This window comes from Carassius auratus, chromosome 1 (assembly GCF_003368295.1).
Source record: "Carassius auratus strain Wakin chromosome 1, ASM336829v1, whole genome shotgun sequence".
Classification (NCBI taxonomy): domain Eukaryota; kingdom Metazoa; phylum Chordata; class Actinopteri; order Cypriniformes; family Cyprinidae; genus Carassius; species Carassius auratus.
Window position 1 is genome coordinate 4006737 of NC_039243.1, and position 27959 is coordinate 4034695.

The window sequence follows — 27959 nt, forward strand, 5'->3', positions numbered from 1 at the left end:
GTGTCTTGATTGAGAGTGAAATGTGTGAATGTCAGCTTTACTGATCAATGTGTGGAGCGTCTCTTTGCTGCAGCTGCTGCTGATTTAATGAACCAGTTTCTCATGTGACGGGGTTGTTTTTACCTTTTACTCTAAGATCTACTGGATTAAAAACACATGTTGGGACTCCTTTAAGATTCTGGCCTGTTATTCAGGAGAAAATCTCTTTCAGGAACATTTATTTTAAAGGAGTCAGATTCATTATTAAATATGATCCTTTAGTTGATGATGAAACACTCACAGAGCTTTTCTGCAGTTGATCACAGCTGGTATCAGTCTTCTTCTCCCCTCAGCTGATGTGTTGTATTTCATGAGGTTCAGTTCATCCAGTGTCTCCTCTGACATCTGAAGCATGTAGGAGATTGTTGAGCAGTGAGCAGCAGAGAGTTTCTCCTCTGAGTGTTTGTCTGATTTCACAAACTCCTGAATCTCTCTGAACAGAGTCTGATCTTTCACTTCCAGCAGACAGAGGAACAGATTGATCGACTGATCAGCTGAGAGATCATCTTCCTCTTTGATCTCATCTTTAATGTACCATGTGGTTCTGCTGATGCTCTCTGAGCTGTTCTCTGTGTGTGTCAGTAGATCCTGTAAGAGTCTCTGATTGGACTCCAGTGAGACGCCCAGCAGGAACCGCAGGAACAGATCCAGACGTCCATTTTCACTCTTGAGAGATTTATTTACTGCTGATCTTAGTAGATCATACAGAGAGTCTTTATTAAATCGGTAAGATCTGAATTCACGCAGTGTTTTCTTGTTCTTTGTTAAACAGCAGTAAAGCTGATAGAAAGCAGCGAGGAACTCCTGAACGCTCAGATGAATGAAGCTGTAGACTTTCCTCTGATGAATCACAGATTCCTGCTTAAAGATCTCAGTGCAAATCCCAGAATACACCGAGGCGTCAGTGACGTCTATGCTGCTCTCAATCAGGTCCTCCTCATAGAACATCACATTGCCCTTCATCAGCTGTTTGAAAGCCACTTCAGCAAGTTTCACAATCACTTCTCTGTTGGACGGCAGGAGTTTCTCTGGATCTCTCTCTTCATACTTCTGCTTCCTCATGTTGATCTGAATCAGCAGGAAGTGGATGTACATTTCAGTCAGAGTTTGAGGGATTTCTGCACTCAGATCTTCTTCCAGGAGCTTCTGAAGCACAGTGGATGAGATCCAGCAGAAGACGGGGATGTGGCACATGATGTGGAGGCTTCTTGCTCTTCTGATGTGTGAGATGATTCTGCTGGCTTGATGCTCATCACTGATTCTCTTCCTGAAATATTCCTCCTTCTGAGGCTCAGTGAATCCCTGAATTTCTGTCAGACGGTGGATGTATTTGGAGGGGATCTGATTGGCTGCTGCTGGTCTGGAGGTGATCCAGATGAGAGCAGAGGGAAGCAGCTCTCCTTTCATCAGCTTTGACATCAACACAGCCACTGATGAAGTCTCAGTCACATCACAAACTTTCTGAGCGTCTGAAAACATCAGTGTGATTCTGCTTTCATCCAGACCATCAAAGATGAGCACAACTTTACACTCCTCATAAATCTGTGAGTCCAGATCTTGAAGTTCAGGATGAAAGTCCAGCAGAAGTCTGTGAAGACTGTACTGATGATCTCGGATCAAGTTCAGCTCTCGAAATGGAAGCACAAACATGAAATCTACATCCTGATTGGCTTTTCCCTCGGCCCAGTCCAGAATGAACTTCTGCACAGAGACGGTTTTTCCGATTCCAGCGATGCCTTTAGTAAGAACAGTCTTGATCTGCTCTTTCTCCTCACATCCTGCTTCAGCGGAGGCTTTAAAGATGTGATTGCAGTAGATTGGAGTGTCTTGTGAGTGTTGTGTTCTGGCTGTTTTCTCCATCTGTAAAACCTCATGTTCTTCATTCACTCCTTCTCTCTCTCCCTCTATGATGTAGAGCTGTGTGTAGATGCTGTTCAGGAGGCTTTCATTCTCCTGGAGTTTCAGTCCCTCAAATAATCTCTCATACTTGTTCTTCATGCTGGTTTTGTGCTGCTCTTTGACTCTCTGTAGTTCATCATTCACTGCTTGAGGAGGATCCTGGGCTCGTATCTGATCGTCTCTGATTGGTAACAAACATAAAAACATCTTCGTGAATAAAACACATTTAAGAGAGAAGAGTCAGTTTAATATACTCCTGTTATATACAGCATATTTACATTAAAGTACAACACATTTTCTAGAATATAGGCTGCATTTCATCAACTTTATATTTGCTACGCTAGCAGTTTTTGCTGTGGTATCAAAACTGAAATTGAGAATCGTAAACTTTAATTGGTATATAACATGTTGGTGTCAAATAATCTTATTTATTAGTATAAAAGATAAGCTAGTGTAGATCAGAAACAATAATAAGAGCAACTATTTTAAGTTTGTGTGACAGGGCCAGTAATAATCTGAACAAGTGGCCCGACCGGGCGAGAAGAAACAATCCTTAGCATTGATCTCTGACAAATAAAGTGATTCTAGTTTCCTCTGAGTGCTCCACGCTCCTTATGTGTGACAATAATACAGAAAATAATGAGAACAGCAGACAGCAGAAGAGTAAGAGCTTTAATAATGTCTCACAGCACCATACCAAGATGATGGAGTCTCACCTGGGGTCAGAGGTCACTGGTTCAGCACTGGGGTCAGAGGTCACTGGTTCAGCACTGAGTTTAGGAGGCTGTCCCATGGACCAGTCACTCTTCAGAGACACACCGCTGTGATCTGGAGATGAAGATCTCTTCCTCTTCCTCCTGGTGACTCTAAAATATAATTATTCATACACAACTTCACACAGTAATTAACACAACACAATTAGTTAGGGCTGCACAATTATTCTAAATTAAACAGTGATTAGTCAGAAGCTGTGATGGTCGTGTATCGGTCCGTGTATCTTCTGCGTTCATACGTTTTTCATAAAATGTGTTTCTTCTTTAATGGTTCAAACACTGATGAACAGAACAAGCAGACACAAACTCATTTTCTGTATTTAAAATAGAAGGTTCCTAGTAAAAATAAAGGATCCTAGTATTGTTTTGGGAATCTTTTTACAGTCGGTTTACATGTATGCAGCTCAAACAACCCTCATCTCTAAAAATGAATTTAACATCACCTCCTTTCCCAGCGATTCTCAAACGATTTGTTCAAAGCAGTTCTCAGATTCAGTCTCTAAACTCCTCCTACAGTCGACTCTCATTGATTATAAGGATTTCTGTGAGACTGTGATAAACTGAAATGAATGGCAGTTTTATAATTATTATAGAGAGAGCAGAGCTCATTCATTCTGAATCTGATTAAATGTAGTTTCTCACGGTGCTGTTGGACAGCTGCACGCTCAAACATCCACATTCAGACTTTTATATTGTTGAGAAATGTTTGAGAATGTGTAAGTTCAGATGTGACGTGGTCTTATTTGTGCGAGTGCATGGTGTGTCCTGTTAAAGCATCTGCTTCACACTGTAGCAGGAGTCAGATTTCACTGATCACGTGAAGAGACAATTATCTTCTCTTGTAAAACGTGACACCAAGATCGTGAATTCAAAGTGAAAGCATCCAAAGTTCGGCTTGTAACACAGAAAAAGAGGAATGCACATTCACAGAATTTAAATCACAAATAATACTGAAGATAAAGAACGGGTTGGATGTTGAACACTGGTTACCATATAAATATAAACTATGATAAAAGTTCATCAGTTTGCATTGATCAATACCATTTTGTAGCAAAAAAAACCTGCAAATGATGTGCTTGTGTGACCGAGTGAGAAAGTTTCAAAAGAGCGACGAGCAGTGTTTGGAATAACACCGTTTAAAAGAACGACATTAGGTAACAACGTTATTTTTTCAGAGCCAGTGTTTTTATGCCAGCGGCGTCAAACACACACACACACACGCATTCTTTGTTGTCAAAGGCAAGTACGTGCATGTAATGTGTACATGTAATGTGATACACACGCATCTACAAAGCTAGTGGCCAAAAACACTTTTCTCTCAAAGATAATACTTGGAGGTGCAGGATAAAACTCTTGGGGTCTGTTGACATGCAATAAATATTGAAAGTTATGTACGAACACCTGTCTGTTCTACTCATTTTAACTGACTTGTGAAAACTGCTCAAAAAAAAAAAAAAAAAAAATTGACATAGCAACTTTTTTTTTTTTTTTTTTTACAGTAACGCAAATAGTTACTTTCCCTGGTAACGAGTTACTTTTATTATAGAGTAATTCAGTTACTAACTCAGTTACTTTTTGGAACAAGTAGTGAGTAACTATAACTAATTGCTAATAACTAATATAACTTTTTTAAAGTAACGTTCCCAACAGTGGCGACGAGTGAGAAGAACGAGTCTAGAGTCTGTAGACTAGGGCTGGGATAAATTATTATTTTTTTACCGATTAATCTAGCGATTATTTTTTCGATGCATCGATTAATCTAACGATTAATTTTTTCAGACCGATTCGATTTCGATTATCTCTCCATTAATTGACTACTAACGATTTATACATGTTGATTTACATATCTGAATGAAAAAAACATGAATTCCTTAACATTGCAATATATGTTTATTGCTCTTAAAATAAGAAAATAAAAGACTGACTAAGAATGCATTACTTTGCACTTGTATAGAGCTAGCATTCAATAAAACCTTGAAGCCTTGAAAACACATAGCTTACTGAAACAAGCTTACTGAACACATAGGGCCTAGCTTACTGAAAAAAAAGTTCTTCTTTCAGATGAAAATAACAACAACTTGATGTCTAGCATTCAATAAAAAAGGTCACCCAAAATACTTGTTTACACAGCAAAATCCCCAGTGTTAATTTAACACTCTTGAGTGTGGACTCATATAAACACTGAAGCAGTGTTAAAAGTAACACTGAAGCAGAGTTGAAGTTAATGAGATAATTAAGAAGTTAATTGAGTTATGATTGACCATTATTGAAGACACCTGATGTTAACAAGCAGAATCACCAAACGAGAAAATCACAATTTGTGTGTCACCATTATAGTGATCAATGTTTGATTTAGCTGGGATCTTGACTTGTAACTTTTTACTTTTAAAGTTTGTTTGTCAAACCAAGAACAAAAATCATCGTGTGTGCTGATGATTATGTTTTAATGTAATCATTGTTTGACATGATTCACTGAACTCATTTACAGTGTTTTCTCAAAGTAAAACTTCCATTATTAATTGTCACAGCTTTGATTCCACAATGATAAAATCTGTATTTTCTATACATTTTGTAGGGATCTCTTGCAAGTGATTCTGATTTTTTTTTATTAAAGAATTCTAATTTTAGGCACACACAGATAACAATAATCAACGTATGAATCTCAACAACGGTGACAAACAACATATTCAGATAAACAGACCAACTCTGAACATCACAAAACTAGATACTAAAAATGAACATAAAAACAGCAAAAATAAAATAAAGTTAGAATAAAAAGTTAAAAAGACTGTTCAGCTCATAATTTATTCATGCCGCAATGCATGATGGGAGCCATGGATGAGTTTTTATTGGCTACAACATGCTTTTTTGATGGTCACCGTTGTTGTGATGCTCACGCTGATTCCTGATGTCTGTGTGTCCAAACAAAAGATTACTTTTTACGTAGCACTAACTATTAAAAACATGTCATACTATGTCAGAAATGCTGAGTTGCTTACTTTTCTTTTTCACTTAATTTATGTTTGCAGTAAAGAAACTTAAACTCAGGCATTCAGGTCACTCTATAACAAATAGCTCCAATCACAATCAATGGCATACATGATTGCCTTTGCTGTGGTCTGTCTGTATGATATAATTCAGTCACCACAGCCACATAAAATCTAAAGATAATAACTGAAGGGTCAAGATCCCAACTAAATCAAACACTGAACACTATAATGGTGATACACAAATTGTGATTTTCTCGTTTGGTGATTCTGCTTGTTAACATCAGGTGTCTTCAATAATGCTTAATCATAACTCAATTAACTTCTTAATTATCTCATTAACTTCAGCTCTGCTTCAGTGTTACTTTTAACACTGCTTCAGTGTTTATATGAGTCCAAACTCAAGAGTGTTAAATTAACACTGGGGATTTGCTGTGTAGAGCAATTGAAAGTATACAGTAACCAATGTAAACTTGAGGGCTTTAATCTAATACAGAGAGTGCTTTTCCAAAAAAAATAAATAAATAAATAAATTAACAGTGGGAGCCAGCAGCCTGTCATGGAGAAAAAAAAAATCTCTGAATGCTCCACGTGAAACATTGGCGTTCCGCCCTTTTTCTATCGTGTCTAATGATTTTGGTTCATATGTACAAGGGAGAGAGAGAGAGAGAGAAAGCGAGAGAGAGAGAGCAAGACAGCGCTCGTGTTGTTTGAAGACTGTGAGTGCGCGCGCAGCCGGGGCTCTCTCTTGTACGTGTCCTGTCAGTCATTCTATTCTACATCACTCACCGATCAAATAACGCTTTGACAGCCGCCAAAAAAAAAGATCAATGCAGAAAAACCCCTGGATTGGTTATATAATGCTGGACAGAATGTCGATCCGGCCATCGCGTATATTCAGCGCACATAAGGTAAATGTTTTGCAAACGTTTTTTAGAGAAATAAAAACATGTCGACGAATCGATGCGCATATTTTGCGTCGACGTATTTTTTGCGTCAACGTCATCGATGACCTCGACGCGTTGTCCCAGCCCTACTGTAGACTAAACGCAGCATTATGTGAATAACACTATAAGTGAACAGAGCAGAAAGATGTCAAGATGTAAAAGACATGTTTAGCCTTCATAATGTAGCCTAATCCCATATAGCACACAAAGTTATGACTAAATCATATCCCAATATATAACTTCCTTATGATAGATTTCCCAGGATCCTGCAATGTCTATTTAAACAAATAATATTTGTATCAAGTCTCTGCTTTGTTTCAAAGACGGCTCTAGTTCTCAACTGAATGTGCGGGAGAAGTATCACTACATTTGGCCAAAACCTGTTAAAATCAAACATTTTCAATATTAATATGTGCATTTTTCAAATGTTTGTTAAAAGTGCAAAAATGAATGAACAAAACTCTGAAAAGAAGTCAATATTTTCCTCTTTCTGTGTATGTCTGACACCCCTGATCTAGATTATGGTTTAATATTAGTTTTGAATGTGTTGATCTCTTCTGTCCTGCAGCGACACACAGCAGACGTGAACTCAGTTCATCTTCAACAGAAGAGAAGCAGCAGACGAGACGAGTTCATTAATCCTGACCATTCTTTACTAGCAGATAGAGACTTGATTTCTTACTGAGCAACACTTTTCTCTATCGGGCGGACATTTCAGTCGCCTGAGCAAAAACAATCTTTATACCACATCTGTACAGCGGACACACAAAAATAGTGTGTAACTTTTAACTCTGATGTGCTATTTATTTGATATATGTGCTATTTCTATTTATTTGACCCTTGATGTAACTATATGATGTACATTTTAGGTTACCAGAGAATTTCTTTTTTACAGTATACACTGCCATTCAAAAGTTTGGAATCAGTAAATGTTTTAAAGAAGTTTCTTAGGCTCATCAAGGCTGTATCTATTTGATAACAAAATACGGATTATTATTTAATTTTGTGAAATATTATTCGAATTTAAAATAAAAGTTTTCTATTTTTATATACTTTAAAATATAATTTATTCCTATGAATCAAAGCTGAATTTTCAGTGCCACATGATCCATCAGAAATCATTAGAATATGCTGATTTATAATCAGTGTTGGAAACTCTTGTGCTGCTTAAGATCTTTTGAGACCTGTGATATTTTTAGGATTCTTTGATAAATAAAAAGTTAAAAAGAACCAGTTTTTTTCAAAAATAAATTCAATAAATTTTGTTGCAATATACACTATTCTATATTTTTTATACTTTTATTCTGCAAGGATGTATTAAATGGATAAAAAGTGATCATAAAGACTTATATTGTTAGAAAAGATTGTTCTTTTTAATAAATGCTGTTCTTTTTAACTTTGTATTAGTCTAATCAAAGCAGCACAGTAATAAAGAATATGAAGCAGTGCAACAGTTTCAACACTGATACAGAATATCAGAATGATTTCTGAAGGATCATGTGACACTGAAGACGTAATAAAGGAGTATTGATGCTTTGCTTCACCAGGGATACAATATATTTTAAAGTACACTATATTCAAATAGGAAAAAAATATTAAAGATTTCAATAGCCTAATAGTTCACAATATTACTGTTTTTTTCTATAATTTTAATCTAATTAATAAAGCCTTGATGAGCATAAGTGGCTCCATTAAAAACAAGGTCATTATTTATTAACTTTATAATATAATATATCATAATCTGATACAATATCAAAACAAACTGAAGCATTTAAAATGAACATGACAATCACATTCGATTAATCATCAGCGCTACAATTAGTTCAGATGATGCATGATGTTGTAGGAGTGGGTCTATTGTGTCCAGTACAGGACAGTGTCTCACCTGGGGTCAGAGGTCACTGGATCAGCACTGAATTTAGGAGGAATATAAGGCATGGATGCATCACTCTTCAGAGACACACAGCTGTGATCTGGAGATGAAGATCTCTGACTGATCTCCATGATGAAGAACTGATCTGAGGTCTGTCAATGAAAAAACAAAACAAATAACAGAAACACTTCACATCAGTGGAGGAACTCAGTGCTCATGTGTTTGCTCATGTCTCAGAAATCCTAAATCTCTGTTCAGAGACGAGTGTGTTTATGCTGCTGTAATCTGACACCAGGTTTTTGAAATGTTTCTCATCATGCAGCAGTGTAGTGATTCTGTGCTTGTTCAGAATATAAACTAGTGACACCTGACTGACAAATCTTCACTGTTTTTATAGTGTCAGACCAGAGTTTAATACATCACCATCAGTTACTCCTAGTTTCTCTTTAGAAATTATATTTGTGCAGAAAACTTTCTTAGTTTTTTGGAATAATGAAATGAGTAACGGTGAGCATTAAAAACTGTGTTAAAGCCTTTTTTGCATCGTTACATTAAAGCTGAAAGAATATTTGACATTATCTTCATCATTTAAACATCATAAACATGTTACTTTAATAGAGTGTGTAAATATCTCATAGCATCACAATCTGTGACTCGTGACATCATCTGAGCTCGTGCAGATCTGAGGCCTGCAATATCAGACTCGGATCTTTGAGTCTCCTTCAGCAAAATAAACATCTTTTAGAGTCTTTTAGTTGATTTTAGCTAAATGTAATTAAAATGTTACGCATTACTTCCCTAACTCCTAACAACGGTCCTCAGCTGTTATAAAATCCCTGTAAACCACGGCTTCTTGTTTTAGAATAATATAAGTAATATGAAAGAATAGTCTATCCTAATCTGAAATAAATGTTATAATATGACAGTTTATGATGTGTTATTTATTTTACACCGCTCCCTATAACGTGCTGGGAGCAGGGACGGATCATGACTGGCAAAGACCCCGGGGCCAGTTATCTCCAATAACTACATTCAACTACAACTACATTCTCACCTGAAATACTTTTGAAAGACGTCTCTAATGCAGATATCCTCGAGGCTATTTACTCCCTCAGTAAAAGATCTGACAAGCAGGAAGAGAAGTTGGAGGAGTTGATAAGAAAAATGGAGGAGAACTGTAGCATCATCTCCGAAGTCAAGGAAGAGATGAAAGCTGACAAACAGAAGGCAGTTGAACTGGAGTTGAACTTTTGAATTGTGTGTAAGGAGGAAGGCTGTCATGTTGCTGAGGACTTAAACAAAGAGGACAGAGAGACGAGGCGAGTGCTTTAGCCACACATTAAACTAGCTCGAGCAGAGGGGAAAGCGGCGTACTTTTGGGGTCTGTTTGCTTTCATTAAGGGAAAGCAAGTTTTTCAATGATGATGAAAATGATTTTTTATTTTTCTCTGAGAGACTCTTTTTGTGTTGCAAGTTTATTCTTCAGATCTATTTTCTGACTGTTCAGTGATATTTCTGTTAGTTCACTGTGAGTTCCAGTGAAGTACGTTCTCACTAAAATTAGGATTATCTTTTTGTTCATTGAATGAAAGGGGTCTAAAGGACAAAGTAAAACACAAAAGTATATTTTATGTTGTAAGGGGCAGAAGACACATTTATTTTTTTCCACGATAGACTCATTCTACTGAAGAAGATGCAGATTTTTTGGGGAGACACTATTGTGTTCAGTCATGGCTCCGATCGATCAGCAGATGTCTCCAGATGTCTTAAGAAGATTGTGACTCTTCAGTCTGATGCTCATGGACATTGGCTTACTGCTGTGGTTAACTGTGAAGGTATTTTTGATATTTTAGATCATATTTATGGCTATAAATGTAGAGGGTTATTTTTTGGATTATTACTGAGGAATATTCTAAGCTTGCAAATAATGTTCAGTTTCTGCGGCACCATTGACGGATCATTGCCTGGTTTCATTAACTTTGACACCAGCAATAAAACATACTGACAGAAAAGAGTATTGGAAGTTTAATGCAGAACTTTTAAAGGATAAATATTATTCTAGTCAAATGAGAAATTTGATAATTGAGATAACTTCAAATGGGAGTAAATGGGAGTATTTTAAATTAATCTAGGGAAGTCTCAATTTGGGTTGTTAAACATAAAAGCAGAGATCTGAAGCAAAAGGAGCTGATGTTAATTCAAGAAATGAATGCTTGTAATGCACATGACACGATTCAAGATGTTGAACAGTTACTCTCTCTTCAAGCTAAATTAGACAGTGTGTGTCTAAGAAAAGCACAAGGAGCTTCTGTAAGGTCTCGTGCAGAACGGATGGAAGAAGGAGAGAAGAATACAGCTTATGTTTGTCGCTTAGAAAAGAGGAGACACACTGAAAAAAGTAATAAGTAAATTTGCTTAATTTTTATTTGGCAAGTTTTTGCACAAGCATTTGGAAATTAAGTAAATCTAGTTAACTAAGTTAAGTAAAAAAAATAAAATAATAATAAGTACATTTTATTGAGTAAAATTTAATTAAATAATATTAAATCAATGTATTTAGCAGACACTTTTATCCAAAGCAACTTACAGTGCATTCAGACTAACAATTTTCACCTATCATGTGTTCCCGGGGAATCGAACCTTCAACGCTTTCTAATGCAATGTTCTACCACTGAGCTAAAACCCGAAACTGATTTTCTAGAAATTTCTAAATGTAAAATAATTTTTTTCAAAACAGTTTTATCAAATGAGGGTAAATAAGTCTCTCACTTCTGTCCCTTTAAACCAGTTTACAGCAAAGACAGCACGAAGGACTGGATTCACATGATAAATATTCTGCTATTAAGAAAACAGACAAAAGAAGTAGCACTGTAAAACCCGACAAGTAAACTTTACTCAAACCGTTTGAGGAAATAGATTTCCTTGATTTAAACCATGTAAGTTTTAAAACTTTGCAATTAAGTAATTAAGTGATTAACTAAGTGCTGATTGTGAATTAGTGATGAACAGCTGCTGTTAACAAACAGAATCACTGAAGAAAAGAGAAACACAAGAACTACTACAACTGACTTCAGACACAGCCTTAGATGAAATCAACTGAAATAAAATACATGAAATCTCTCAAGATCTGATTAAACAACCCACAAACAGCATCAGCAGCTCCACTTATTAATAACCAGACTGACTTTATTTCTGTCAGACGTCTACAGAAGATCTTATTGAGAATGAACTAAGGTTTAGATGTTGATTTATTGTTTCATTTGAAGTAACCATGTTAGAGATCAGTGTCTGCTTTAGTTGGGCTCTTGACCCTTGATTTCTGTCTTAGTCTTTTCTCTGGCTGTTATAACCGAGTGTTTCTAAAACACATTTGTTGTAACTCAAAAGACCAGAAGAAATGCCATCAGGTGTTAACCTGTACCTAGATGTAGATTGTTATACTTTATATCGGTGATGGGAATCATCAATTATTGAAGATGTTTCTTAATCAGCATTCAGTATTTTAGTTTTTAAATTTGGTTTTAAATTTTAAAAAAAAAGCTCTTTACCAGTGAGACTAAATAAAAGTATGCTATATAAATACATTTACCAAAATGTTAAAATAAATTAATGTTGGTGCGAATAAAACAAAGATGCAAAGTGTTTCATTCATCCAATAAAAATTAAAAAAATTAGGGTAATGATTCACATCTATATTTTTTACTTGAGCCAGTGAAAAATAAATAACTATTGTCTCAAGTTAAAAAGAAATATAGATGTGAATCATTACCCTAAAATGTTAACACTTTTTTCAGTGTGCTACAGCAGGTGATTTTATAATTAAATTAAGTCTATGTAATGTTAAGGTAAATTAAAAAATAATCATCCTAATGCAGAACTGACGTTTATTTCTGGCTTTTCAAACATGTATGCAAGTTCTAATAAAAAAAAAAAAAAAAACATTTCAGTTTTGTTACAGTTTAGTCCGTTTCGTTTCTCATCCAACACGTGAGAAGTTGAGCTGAACATCTCTTCACGGTCTACTCGTGTTCAGGGCGCGGACCGGTAACAGTATGCGCTCGCGCAGCTTCAGTGCGCAGGAAAGACTCTTATTTTTGCTGCAGTACACCAACGGCTGATCGCTTCCTGCTATCTGTGCCTCACACATGAAGCTCTGCATTTCCAGTGCTGATTTCGAAATACTCTTCCACACAAATGACAAAGCGAACGATTACAATGTAGTCTGTGCACGCGAGCGAACTTCCGGAAAAATCGGCCGGAAAAAAGACCAAAAACCGCGTATTTTAAGCAAAAACCGTCCGGTTCCCATTTATGGCCGGTCAACCGGTGCATTCCTAGTTAATTATTCTCATTCCTAAATCAAACAAAGATAAAATAATTATTGAGAATCTGAGACCGATTACTTTACTTAATGTTGATTAGAAAACTCCTACTTCTGCAATTGCTAATGGGTTAAAATTTAGATTGAGTCAAGTTATGAGTGAAACTCAATCTGGTTTTATTAAAGGAAAGTTAATACACAACAATATTAGTCTTAGATTTAATTGACTATGCATATTTAATTAACGATGATGTGTTTCTATTGTTTCTTGATTTCTATAAGGCCTTCGATAATGTAGAACATAAATTCATTTTAGATACATTGAAGTTTTTTGGTTTTGGTCATAAATTTGTCAAATGAATAGAGATGTTGCACAAAGATATTAATAGTTAAGTATCTTTACATTAATAGAGGTGTTAGACAAGGAGATCTGTCAAGTCCATATTTACTTATTTTAGTATCTGAACTGTTAACAATTCATGTGAAAAATAGTAAAGAATGTTTTAGGGAGTCAGTTATTGATAAGTCAGCTAGCAGACGATAGCACACTGTTTCTCAGAGATGCAGAGCAGATTCCAGTAGACATATATCTGGGGTCTCATTTCCCAAAAGCTTCTGGTCTGCAACTGAATTAAAGAAGTGTGAGCTGATGGCTCTTCATAATCATGCTCAATCTCAATTGATCAACATTACATTAAAAAATGAGGTGAAATATTTAGGAATTGTTATTACTAAAGTCCCTAAAATTAGAGAAAAAAGCCATTTGACTGATAACATGAAAAAGTATTTTAAATACAGTATGTGGGTTTAAATGAATATCTCTATATTTGACAGTATTCTCATCAGAAGTCAGAAGCACTTTCCAGGTTGATTTACCCTGCATTTTTTTTTTTTTTTTAGTTAATCAAATTCAGTATAAATTTATTTGGAAAAACCAGCAGAATTATAACAGAAAATCAGATGCAGTGAAGCGATCAGTGATTGAGGGTTGAACGAGATTGATTTGGATGTGATGAATGATCCTCTTAAACTGAGGAGGCTCCAAGACTTCCTTAAACATTCAGTTGGGTTTATTCTTTTGGGGCATTGATTTCGTCTTAAGATGTGATTTTGAGCCATCAAAGTTAAAGTGTAAATGATCATCTTTTCACAGTCAGGTATTATTATATTGTAAATTAATTAAAGTCAAGAAGAGACTACTTGTTTTTGATTTTCCTGAAGATAAATTGGTTCAAATTAGAACAAGATTTCTCTCTTTTCCACTTTTACCGAATGCAAAAAGAAGTTCAGTTTAAAATAATTTTTATTTATCCCTGTAATGAGTTCCTCTGACACAGGTTTAATTTGGATTGTAATGAATGCACCTTTTGTGGAGCAGACAGAGACATCGGAACATTTGTTTTATTTATGCAAATTGTCAGAATAATTCTGGGATGACCTTTTTACATTTATATTTGAAGTATGTAATACCTGACTTTGATTTCAGAACTGTAAAATATTTGTCCTTTTGTTGAAATTGTGATGTTGAATTTTTGATTAATAATACTGTGACTTTTTCAATTAATTCATTAAATCTTGATTCTTTAATAAACCCTTTTTTACTTTTCCAGCAAGATTTAATGGTCTTCTTCATTTCCCTAAAGCACATGTATCACAAAAAAGCCCTTAAACTATGTCGTCTTTTGAAGGTTTTTTTTTTTTTTTTACGATTAAGTCCTTTGTAGTAGTATTTATGTTTGTATTTATTTATTTAGTTATTTTCTTTCTTACTTTTCCTGTTTGTTTATCTGTTTATTTTTTGTTATGCTGCTATTTGGATTTGGATAAGTGTTTTTTTTTTTTTCTTCTTCTGTAGTTTATTTGGTATTTTGGATGTTTCTCAAGCAATTTAAAAACTTTCTAAAAGACTTTCTGAGGGTGATTTATTTAGTTCCTGGTTCCTGTGGTGGAAACACACCGAGTACCAGCACAGAGTCACTAGTTCCTGGATAAAGTTCCTGCGGCGGAAACACGGCTAATGTCCTCATTTCTTTCTCTTAGCTGCACATTGACAGTAATAAAAACTGGAAGTAACGATCATGAATATTCAAACCATACGCTACTCCTGCGCTAAGAAAAACACATGTGTACAGGGTTTACAGAATCAATATAGCAGTCTGATAAATGTTAAACAGGAAGAATAAAGCGGTACTTTAGAAGGCCGTGTCGTGTTCTGTGTGTGTCAAGATCAGATCTCAGAAAGACGTGTTCTGTGTTCTCGTGTTCTTCTGAGTTCTTCTTTCAACATCTGTGTCCTGGAGAACACTAGTCTGTTCTTTACGATCTCTGAACTGAGAAACAGTCTGAACATAAAGTCTATCGCAGAAAGATGAGCTCGTCACTGCGCTCGGTTACATCTCCATCATTTTAAACTGCGTCACAACAACTTCCTCAAATCTCCGTTAAAGTGTGAAGAGTTTAACATGAGAGCGACATTCTACAATAATACATGATATTAGAAGCTGACAACTCAACTTACCGTCAACTCTGAGATCTGAACAGAAGGAGTTTAACTCTTCAGAATACGCCTTTACTCTCCTGTTTACTTTCGGTTTTAACACAAAGGAGCTCCTCCTCCTCGCAGAGTCAGACTGCAAGAGAGAGAAATAACATGAAGCTGTCCAAATCACACAGAACCACGCGAGATGTCAGAACGAGATGTTGTAGTCGAGAAGGACGCTTGTGTGGAGAGACAACGGAGAGAATATTAGAAAACAATATATAAGATAAAGGAGTAAAGAGGCTATCTCCTGGTTTCACAGACAGGACTAGTCCCAAACTAAAATACAGGTCTGGGCTGTAGGAGCTTAAACTGACTCATTATTTGAAGCTACTTAAATGTCCTAATTGAACTATGGCTGAATCCTGGCTTAATCTAACCCCTATCTGTGATCTACATAAAAACACATTGTATAATGCATAACTAACCATCCATGGGTCATTCTCCAGAAACATCCATTTCTCTGTCCCAAGCCTTTACAGAAAATTTACAATTGAAAAACTCATTGTTACAGTTTTTAATATTTTAAAATAAAACAATGTTATTTGAACAATTAGACCTTCTTGCGCCATCAATGTGACAATGTTTGTTTTTAAATAATTATAAAGAATTCTGAACAGCACAAAACTGCTCGTCCCACAGCCGTGTGCAGAGGGAAAGTGCTGTTTTCAAAAACTGTTTTTCTACCATTTAAAATACAATAATGTATTGATAACTATCAAATATATTATATAAATGGCATACAGTAATAAAACAAAATGCTGGAGTTGTCACTGGAGTTACCGTTTAACAAAAATCTGTTATTTTTTTTATTTTTTTTATCAGACTGATGACATCACTTCCTCCTTCCTGTTTTCTAAAGATCTATGAAGAAAGGCCCATGTGAAGTCCACTGTTTCTTTTCTGTCATCAGTAACTAGCTCCACATGTAGATGCAGTATATCAGAGATAAATGACAGAGGAGACGGACTCTTGTCTGGATGTTACAGGGACAGATGAGACACAAGTGTGTTTATCTGCTGCAGAGACACTGATGGAGGAATGATGCCATCAAGACTCTCAGTGAGAACACTACAGTCATCAATATATCATTTTAAATCTTCAGTTTAATTTTAAACCACTATTACAACACTTTTCTGATTCTTGATTTCTGTGCATTTGCTGCAGATCTTTTGTGATGGAGGAGCAGGACCTGCAAGGAAAGGTGACGTTTGTGAAAAAAGGGAAAACCTGAAAAAAAGGATAAAGTAAGATAATTTTGTTATTTGTCTGATACTGAGATCAGATGACATTATGCTGTTAAAATTACTTTTGTATTGTGTGTGTGTATTTTTGCAGGATCTGAATGTCTGCAGACTGGTGTGTGTTGTGAGGATGGAGAAGACCACAGCATCATCCTGGAAATGATCGAGAGACACGGATGAGACGCTCCATCACTCCACCTGCCATTTACTGTCTCATCAGGACCAGGTGAGACGCTCATTAAAGCACAAAAATCTGCAATTATCTTAAAGTCATTAGTTATTTTCCTATCAGTGTATAGTTGCCGGATATAATTTTTAACCTGCTGCCTTTCCAACCTAAAGAAAGAGGCAGAATTCTGCTCATCCTCCTCGAGACCAGATCTGATAAAGCCATGGATTTACACTAGATTTACTGAGCGTATATTAACTTCAACCCTGATACTACATTGACTGATAACTGAAGAACGGCATGAAGCTGTAGATTAGCTGATAAGGGATACATTTGTTTTATTTGTACAGATTGCAGTGTAACAGTAAAAATAATGTAAATATGTAACTTAGTTCTGTGCATATTTGTTTACATGTGCACTAGAACTGTTTGTAAGTGTGTATACTAGATCTCAAAGTACAGCAATAAAGCTGTTCTAGTCTATAAATTCTGTATTAGAGACTGTACGATGCACTGATTACCAATCACTTTAGAAGGCTGAATACCTCATTAATGTCCAGTGACCGAGAGAGGAGTAAAAAGGACAGTCTTAAATTAGGATTCACTCAATATATTGTTTAACAACAGTATGTACTAATTATACACACTTGTAAATGTAGTGACACGCTGGACGTGTGAAGTACTGACAATACTTGTAATATTCGTGAGATTCGTGATGTGTACGCGTGTGATCTAAGTCGATCTGTGTAACAGCTGAGTCCACATGACTAAACGTGAGAACACACAAATATAGAATATACAGAATTTCTTTCATAACTGAAGAAATATGTAATTATTATAACATATCAGATCACAATATTAAGATGAATAACAAATAAACAACTCTTACAATCGTTAACGACGCACATGAAAAACTCAACATGTAATCCCAGCGGACTCTGTAACAATCTCACAGCTTCATCCGACCATCGTGTGGAAACTTAATCATTCAATTCTGGACACCCAATCTGTTCAGATGACCATTCACAGCTTGATTGAACATTATCTGAATTTAGTTCATCTGAGTTATGATTATTGTAATAACTGGGACATTTATAATAAATGATGTTAGTGTATTAGTCAGTGCCAGGAAATATGAAGAAGAAAATATGATTTGAAAGATGACAGTCTCACTCAAAGATCTCGCTCTATTTTCTCTGACGATGAAAACATTGAACTAATTCTCTTCAAAAGCACTTCGATGATATTAATAAATGAGAGCCGAGGGCCTTCATTAGATCCAGACAGAGATGATGGAGAAGGAGAACACAATTCAGATTATTTTCTTCAATTAGAAAAAAGTGATTTAAAAACAGAGTTTCAGATTTGAATATTAATGGTATATTAACACACGAGCCGAGATCTATTGCTGGTTATTGCTCATCCTTCTATCGCTCTCTTTATGAATCTAGATTTAATGAAGATACGAATGATTTCTGAGATAGTCTTAATAAAACTAAATCTAGAAGTGAAGACAGAAAGCATCTGTGTGATAAAACACACACTGATCTTCCTCTGTTCACAACTACTGTCTGATTCTGTTAAACACAGACTTTAAGAGGAATCACAGCTGAGATGACATCATCACCATCAGCCAATCAGCACATCACACCACTCTCTGTTTAAAAGATGTTCTTCATATTATTCAGATCTCCTCTAAAGCTTCAGCTCTTCATTTCAATATTAATAAGTGTGAATTAATGTCTCTGAAGCTGTGTGATTCACCATCTATCTGTGGTGTCCCTATAAAAACTGAAATCTCATATTTAGGTCTAAAGATTGTAAAGGATGAAGAGAGAAGATGTGAGCTCAATATTTGCTCTGTTATTGATAAGATGAAGAACAAATTGAATCAGTGTTTACTAAGAGACTTCTCTTTGAGGACATCTCAAGACTCACATATACAGCTCTTTCTCCAGCAGTCAACAATAGTATTTACAAGACTGCTGACAATATGCTTTTCAGTCTTTTATGGAGAAATAAAACCCATTATATGAAGAAATCAACTGAAAATGGAGGATTGAACTTCTTGGACTTTAGCTCTCTTAATAATACTTTTAAAGTAAACTGGATCAAACGATTAAAACAGAACAACAACTAGTTTATGAAGATTATTCCTCATTGTATTTCTGCTCAGGTTGGAGGTCTTCATTTTCTTCTGTTTTGTAACTACAACATTTCTAAACTTCTGATAAAGTTTTCCAGTTTTCACAAACAAATTCTTCTCTCCTGGAGTTTAATTTAGAAACATAATTTCTCAGCGAACAGATGTTTTATATGGAATAATAAGCATATTGTATCTAAATCTAAATGAAAATCTGGTTTTGGTGAGGCACCTTTTGAGCAAGAAGGTGTTGTGTTAACTTGTTGTGAATAGTTGTCTAAATGTCCTAAAGAATATGCTGTAGTTGTGGATGGTGTAAAAACACATGTCCCAATCTTCTCTGCAGTGCTTGGATCCTGCTGACACTGCTGTGGCTCCAGTTTGTTCTCTTCTTCCTCTGTTCAACACAATCATCCACAGCTTCAGCTCTTTTTCAGACGGATGTTGTCTCCAACTTTCTGGAAGAACTGTGTTGATGCTTTGATATGGATCAAATCTGGAAATGAGCTCCTCACAAAGATTTCAGCACAAATAAAGGAGAAGAAATGTCTTTCAAACTCATTTAGAAATATTAGCCCAGTCACTTTTTCCTTGTAAACAGATTTGACTGTGATGTTGAGACACTTTCTACATTTTGTGATCTACAAACAGAAACGCTTCTTCATTTATTTTGGAGATGTACTTGATCAACTCTTGTGATATTGTCCAGCCTGGTTTCACACACAGGGTTTAAACCAAGCGAGGATTACTGAGAACAGAACACAATTCATGTGAGTCTCACACATCCTATAAATTAGAATTTCTGGCGCTAAAATGGGCCGTAACGGAAGGCTTTCGTGATTATCTGTTCCATGCACCTCACTTCACGGTATATAGTGATAATAATCCTCTGACATATGTCACCAGGTCGGCGAAGCTTAACGCAACCGGACACCGCTGGGTGTCAGAGTTGGCGGATTATAGATTCACACTAAAATACAGACCGGGAACAGCAAACCGGGATGCGGATTTCTTGTCACGAAGGTCGAAACCCATTGACGAAATCATGCGAGAATGCACAGAGGAATGCCAACAGGAGGCTATTGAGTGTATTGGAAAAGCTCTGGAGGGAAATCAAACAGGAGAAGTTAATTGGATTTCTGCCATCACCTGTAATGCGGATGCATTGCCAGGAGAGTATAGCATCTCAGAATCAATTCAGCCTCTTGTAGCAGAAGACATCAGACTCGCTCAAAATGCAGACCCAGCTATTAGTAGAGCCCTGGCTCCTGAAATAACATATGTATACTTAAAACATAAAGACAGAGTGGCAGAAGATGGAGCCGTTAGACAGCTTCTCAGGGAGTGGCCCCGTCTACAGATCGATGGAGATGGCATTCTCAGAAGGGAGACAGTGACAAGGAACCAGTTGGTCATTCCTGAATCCTTAAAGCCTATTGTTTACAGGCACTTACATGAGGAAATGGGACACTTAGGTGCAGAAAGAATGGTGGCCCTTGCTAGGGAACGCTTCTTCTGGCCTAAGATGAGGGAAGAAATGGAACACCATGTTACTCAGATCTGCCACTGTATGAAGAGAAAAAAAACAAGGATAACTCGGACTCCTATCCAAAGTATTGAGACCTCGACACCCTTTGAAATGGTCTCTATTGATTACTTACACTTGGACAAGTGTAAGGGAGGAGAGGAGTACATATTGGTAGTCGTGGATCATTTCACAAAATATGCACGAGCGTATGCTACAAAAAATAAATCTGGGAAAACTGCGGCCAGAAAGCTCTTTGATGATTTTATTATGCGCTTTGGTTTCCCATCCAAGATCCACCACGACCAGGAGAAGGAGTTTGAAAATATCCTGTTTCGCAAGCTCCAAGACTACTGTGGTATCCATCATTCACGCACCTCCTCATATCACCCACAGGCTAATCCTGCAGAGCGCTTCAACAGAACGCTGCTGGGTATGTTGCGCACTCTGGGGGAGTCTCAGAAGTCAAGATGGAAGGAACACTTGAATAAGGTGGTACATGCATATAACTCCACTGTGCACGAAGCCACGGGATTTTCTCCATTTTTCCTTCCCTTTGGTCGTGAGCCAACATTACCTGTGGATTTGATGTTTCCGAAGCAAGGCACTACACGGAAGCAGTCACCCACTGGCTATGCAGAAAAGTGGAGGGATGTCATGCAAGAAGCTTATGCTATCGCAATGCAAAATCTAAAGAAAAGTGCGAGGAGAGGACAGAAAAATTACAATCGACGGGCATGGAGTTCTGCTCTTGAGCCAGGTGACCATGTTTTGGTGAGGAACCTCACCCCCAGAGGTGGTCCGGGTAAATTGCGTAGTTACTGGGAGGACGCAATTCATGTGGTCAAAGAACGAAAAGGGGCTGAGAGTCCTGTGTATGTGGTAGAACCATTGCAAGGAACAGGGAGAAGACGTGTGTTGCATCGTAACTTACTTCTGCCATGTCCTTACCTGGTCGAAGAGCCAGACATTCATGAACCCAACCTGGAGAAGAAAAGCAAGAGAAGTCAAATAGAACAAACAGTAAGGAGGAATTATAAACGCAGCTGAGGTCCTGACCTGACAGATCCAGATAGTTCCAGTGAAGAAGAATATAATTTGTGGACAAAAAATAAACGTGTCAATCAACCCCTCAATGTTGAATCAGAGGAGTTCCGCTCAAGAATGGAAACATCTAAACATGTGACTGAGGGGACGATTTTACCAGAGGAACCCCTAGGAGAAGAGAACATTGAGGAGGTACGGAACGCAGAAGGACAGGCCCAAGAGATTTAGAAAGCCCCGACGTGTCTACACTTATGATCAGTTAGGCAAGCCAACATTTCAGCAGCTGAAGATCTGCCCTGTTGGAGTGAAGTGGTCTCCAGGAAACAGCTATGACCTCTCTACCGGCTCATTGTTCATGTATCCTTTCTATCATTGTTAGTGGTTAAAAAGGGAACTAAAAATAATAATAATAATAATAATAATAATATTCCCTCAGAGACACAAATTCATACGTAATTTAGTTCATAAGTTGTAGTTTATAATTCAAAGCTAATTTGGTTCAACATTTAATAAGTTATATTTCATGACAGAGTTTACAAAATAAGTTATATCTGTACAACTATTTTAAGTAATAGTCACAGAAAGGGACTACTATTGGAGTATATTGGAACGGGAAAGTAGTGTAGTAATGGTTATATATACACTTACCATATAGAATGATTAAATTCATAGTTGAAAAATGTGTAGGTATACAAGAATGGGTGTAAATGGTATTTTCCTTGTCCCTATGTGAAGATTTGGGGGGGCCCACCAATACTTCTATGGATTATGCACCCTTTAACACTAATGGACTATGGACCGTTAGTCTTGTGTTGATGCTATGAGATACTGATGCTAAAAAATATATATATATGGAGAGATAGTAAAGCCCAATTATTCTATAATGTATAAGAAAAAAAAACTTATTTGTGAATTCACTTTTCGTCTGGAGTTAGATTGTTGACATTGTTAAATATGATTAAGGAGGAAATCTTTACAACATTTTTTATTTTAGTGGGGGAGGGTGTTGCATGCTAGAAGAATGTTGTAATTTACTTTTTTTTTAACCAGATGTGAATTTTAGTGTTATAAGAGGAATATATCGAAATTACATCTGAGTTTTATTTTGTTATATTATGTAGACTGACTTTTGATGCCGAGAGGTCAGAGGGAAAAAGGGAGAGTGATGTCATCAGCGTACGAAGGAGAAGAGCGAACGTGAACTGTTGATTGTATGTGTACAGAGAAGTTCTCGCGTGTAAATACTAACTCCAACTTTGAACCATGAAGAATAAAGTTGTCAAAAAGAAAAAAAAAGTAGACAAAGTTTTGTCTGTCCAGGAGTGCAACATCTACAAACAGAAACGCTTCTTGATTTATTTGGGAGATGTTCTTACTCAGACAATTTCTGGACAGATTTCTGCTCATTTGTAAGAAAATATATCATGCCCAGCTTTAACTTTGTTTTGAAGATGTTTTATTAGTTTTTTCACTTATAACATGTCATTTCATAAGGAATACTATTTGATTAATTTATTACTGTTGCTGGTAAAGTTTAGTATTCGTAAATATAATAAATGTTTAAACCAAGCGAGGATTACTGAGAACAGAACACAATTCATGTGAGTCTCACACATCCTATTAACCCTTTCAGCAAACGCAGCGCAGAGCTCTGTTTATGTTGGTTTGGAGTTACACTCGGCACAATTCAAGTCCTCTGAAACTGTGTAAAGAAACACATCGAGCGCACACACACACACACACACACACACACACACACCGAGTCAGGACATTAATGTCAGATCTCATCTAGCAAGCAGTGTATGGACAGAACAAGGGGAATATATGCTGTGCTAAATGTTGAAGTGTCACAGTATTGCTCTTCATATTCAGTTCAATACATGGAGAGAGCAGAAAACATGAAGTGTGAATCAAACCAATGCCAAGTAAACATGAACGCTGCACAGAGGAGTGTGATCGTATCTTCTCAGTGTGAGCACATCAGGTCTGTAAGTTACTGACCATCCTCAGCTGAACCAGTGACCCTAAAAGAAGACATCTGAACACAAATGGAGAAAGCAAGGAGGTTCGGTGAGGAGAAAAACAAGCTCTGTCTTGCTCCTCAGCAGCACACCATCTGTGAAACCTGCGTTAACTCCTTCAGACAAACACAATCCTTTCAGTTTCTGAGCCAGATGTGTCATATTAAAGCCGTTCGGAGCGGGTCACACTCATTCAGAGAAGAGCAATGTCTCAGTGCCATCCTTTGTGTCTCTTATCAATATGAACATGTGCAATGCGATCTAATACTGGTTATAAATGTAAGTATAGTTAACAATAGGATTCATGCTGTCTCTCATATATGTTTCTTCAGATTATTGAAAGACACTCAAGGTGTTGAATCATTGGTTTCAGAGAGATTTCTGACTCAAAGACAGAGTTGTGTTCACTAAAGCTGAAGATATCTCTCGATTATCGTCTGCTCAGTCCATCTCTGTTCACAAACACACCTGGAAACTACATTCTGTGGAGAAATAACATTCATTATATTAAAACATCAGTCTTTCTAAACTCATACCACCAAGACGCTCTAAACTGAGTTGAGTTTAGCTCTAAACAGTAACTTTAAAATAAATTGGTTAAGACAATATCTTCACAATTCTTCATCTGTCTGAATATAATTCCTGGGTTTATTTTCTCTAAATTGGGCGTCTTATAATTTCTCTTGATGTGTAATTATAAAACTGAAAAACTTCCAATCAAACTTTCTAAATTTGACCAACAAGTTCTTGCTCCTGGAGTCTTACACAGAAACACAGTTTTCTGATCTGGAATAATGCCAATATTAGTGTAGAAATAAGTCTTTATTTAGTCAGCGTTGGTTTAGTAATGGGTTGTTCTCAGTGAGTCAGTGATTGAATAATGATGGGACTTTATTAGGGTTTCCAGACTTTCTCTGAAGATCCAGAATTGCTCTTCCATTAAAAGAGTTGAAGGCTCTTACTATAGGGTCGTTCCTCAGGTGTGCATGTGCTGTTCACAAGCAGTGTTTCTACATCCACACTTTCTGTCTGTCTCTAACCTCAACATACCTCTGTCAGCTTTAAAGCCTGACAACTATACTATTAGATCCTGCTTTTTACAACACAATATCTTCTTCAGATGTTACTAGTGTAGATATCTTGCTAAAAGCTTGTTGGATAACTCTGATGTCAAACTGTTGTTAATAAGTGTCTCAGTTTGATCATAAATCCTCAGTAATGTGTGAATGGTGTTCTGATGTCACAGAGACTGATGAACACACACTTGTTCTCATCCACTGATGAAGACTTCTTCACTCAAACCATCATGCTGCATTCACAGAAGAATAGAAATGAACATTCATCTGAACTACACACACTCTTCACATCTATTCATGTTAGGATCTTCACTCATTTCTTCTCATATTAATGTGCAGGTATTTCCAGTAGCTCTTCTGTCAGTTGTTCACTGATATATGTGTATGTTGATGTGTCAGTCTTCCAGAAGCTGAAACAATAGCACTAGGAGAAGATGAAGTGATCTGAGTCTAAAGCGGTTCAGTTGTCTACATATAATCCTGCTCTTGAAGAGCTGCACACTGTTGTCTGCTGTGACACATCTCTCCTGTGCTGACTTCTGTGTTTCTAGTGGATCATCCTCATCATCTTCCACAACTTCTGGATCAACAATGTCCTCATTCAGAAGAGCAACATCTGCACAAAGACAGGACTCACTTCCAGGAGCTTGAAGAAGAAGAAGATGGAGCACAGCTGCTCTTCATCATCTGAAGGCTCTCTCAACAATGTTCTGTGTGTGAGCATCACTGCTGTTCAATCAAAGCTGTGCAGGATTGTGTTCAGACTCTCTGTCTGCTGTGATGAGCAGATGAACACTCACACAAGGACACACACCATCTCCCAGCATCTGTTTTCCTGCAGGTGGATACAGGCCTCCAGTGTAAATAGAGCTGTTCTTCAGCAGCTGGCATCATACACAGACCCGGAGACTCAAACATATCAAGAGACTTCTCCTGCTGGTGGAACGAGAGGCCGAGAGAGATCCACCCAAAAGCAGAAATACATCACCTCCAACACGGCAGCAATGTTGGTCCAGACAAACTTTTAAAACAGTTAATATTTTAATTTGTTTTGTTGAAACTTTCATTTCGTATTAATTGTTAATACATGTATAAAGGGATTTTTGTGCTTCACTCTCTCTGGCAAATATTAGAGAGTAACTTTATTGGTGATGTTTTTTTTGTAATTTGTATTTTAGGTTTCCATCTTATTTACAGATGCGAGGATGCTTCTCTATAAGTCCTCTGGTGTGGTTTTGACACAAATTCAGTGTAATAAAAGTAACTCGATTCGGAGAATCACATAAGACAACTAGTTTAGTGTAAATATGCACATGTCATTCCAGTTATGAATGTACATTTAAACAGGTTGCTATAGTCAATATTCATGTTTTTAGCAGTTAAACATAATTCAGAGTTAATTAACACAGTGAGCAGACAAGTAATGAAAGATTTTAAAGAATGCTGATGTGTTTTCTAACAGGTCTTAAGGGCAGTTCATGTAAAATTGTTATCATTTACACACATTTATATGTGAACGGCTCAATTTATTTTGAAGAATGTCTGAGCTGTTTATGTCCATCCAATGAAAGTCAGTTTTGTTAAAAATCCCTTCACTCCCCAAACACTTTCATTATATGAACAAGAACAAAACAGACCTTCTTCAGGATATCTTCTTCTGCTTTTGACTCTCAGAAGTCAGGTTTAGATCTCATGTAAAGAAGCTTTTTTAACCTCCATTATCAGACAAATCCCAGAATATCTTACATCAGTGCATCACTATGATTATCAGTTCATTTATATATTTTAGTTTTAACACTTTATTTTGTGCGTGTGAGTTTATTGAAATGTTTTCCAGAAAGCACTGTGTTAAAAGATGACAATGATATGTACAACTTTAGCACATATTTGTAATATTTGTTATTCAGGCGGGCTGAATCATGAAAACTGTTGGTGTGATGGAGCTGGAGGTGATGCGAGTGACTGTGGAGACTTGGAAAGGTAATGCAGGACACACACATCAGTGTAGAAACAGCCGTGTCATTCTGTGCTGCATGATGGGATGGAGATTTGGACATTTCTAGTTCCATCATGAGTCACAACATTGGATCTCAATACTAGGTTTATATGACAAATGACACTTTAGCTATACATTAAAGCACTGAATGAAATGTGTTTACTTCTCATAAACAGTGTTATATTCTCACAAACACATTTTCTTCCTCGTCCAGTGTCCCTTCAATCAAGGAGCCCTGATACAATGATCCACAAAATAAGGAAATGTCACTGTCATAAAACAGTAACATGAACATTGATACCTAATAATGTACTTGTATAATATAACTTGTTTTATTATAATGCTGTCTGAATATAAAAACAGTTTACAGTGAGGAGGACGTCCTGCTCTGGCTCGAGACACAAGTCGACTCCGAACACTTCTGCATTTGTGTGTCCAGAATTAATTTTGTGAACGAAGTCTGTTTCTTTGGAGGCTCCCAGTCAACACTTTAAAGATTTCTTTCTCAGGAGACGCTGAAGTAGACACTGACGCTTTCAGAGAAGATTTCCTGACAGGACAGCATTCAGTTCTTCTACAAATATTCTGTACATACTTTGGATTTATTGTTAATTAATTTGTTCTGGTTACATAGTTATTTTGTATTTTTTTGCTCCGTCTATAGAATTGATTGGCGGCACAGAGACCAGGCTCCTTGAAGGGGAGGAGGGCAAAGGTCAAAAGCCCAAATCCTCCCTGAATGATGTTGACTGGTCTGTTTCGGAGAGTGTTTCTCATCAGTGGATTGGTCAGCTTAGAATGAAAGTTGTCAGATGTTCACACTCATGTCTTTCCAAAATTAAAGCGACAGAGATGTATTGCAGTATGTATATGTTTTTATATTGATTTTATAATAAACTCATTTATAAACACCCCAAACAGACATGACAAGACTGTAAAATATCTCACCCTGCTGGTTTGAAGTGTGTAACCAGGGTCTTCACGTCCTGAAACAGGTTGATGACTGGGCTGTGCTCAAATGTGGATTTAAGAGTCAGGTTAATGTTACGGCCTGCACAGGACAGTCTGGAGTCATCTTTAAAAACTGGAACCACATTTGAACACGTGTCTGTCACTACAACAATATTCTTGCTCAAGATGCCAAACTCCTATACGTTAGGTTAAATAATAAAACTAACAAACAAAAAAAGATTCATCCAAACACACATAAACAGAGCATAATGATCTCTTTCTAAGTAAATTATTGTCATAGCTTGAGCTAGTCAGAACAATTAACAAGAAATATAAGAGACACTGAATAGAATAGCACCATATTACAGGGACAAGTCAATAAAAACAGTATAACTCTGTTAAGTATATG

General features: G+C 36.7%; 2 protein-coding genes and 1 long non-coding RNA gene across 3 annotated transcripts in view; 1 reads left to right on the forward strand and 2 right to left on the reverse strand.

The window, feature by feature from the left end:
• Positions 1–276: 276 nt before the first annotated feature.
• Positions 277–27680, reverse strand: LOC113120252 (NLR family CARD domain-containing protein 3-like). The gene is made up of 5 exons (XM_026290196.1): positions 27548–27680; positions 15358–15469; positions 8531–8670; positions 2655–2804; positions 277–2119 (listed from the first exon to the last, which is right to left on the reverse strand). Exons 3-5 carry the CDS (start codon positions 8647–8649, stop codon positions 277–279), a joined length of 2112 nt encoding a protein of 703 aa, XP_026145981.1. The 5' UTR covers positions 8650–8670; positions 15358–15469; positions 27548–27680.
• On the forward strand, positions 16329–16952 carry LOC113120614 (uncharacterized). The gene is made up of 3 exons (XR_003294643.1): positions 16329–16440; positions 16546–16625; positions 16717–16952. It is a non-coding gene; the product is annotated as an uncharacterized LOC113120614 (long non-coding RNA).
• LOC113119959 (NLR family CARD domain-containing protein 3-like) overlaps positions 22946–27959 on the reverse strand; it is a 34657-nt gene continuing 29643 nt past the window's right edge. Inside the window, exons 10-11 of the mRNA XM_026289769.1 lie at positions 27548–27683; positions 22946–27391 (exon numbers count right to left, since the gene is read on the reverse strand). The gene's annotated coding sequence lies outside the window, so the exon portion shown is untranslated. The remainder of the gene's footprint in view (positions 27392–27547; positions 27684–27959) is intronic.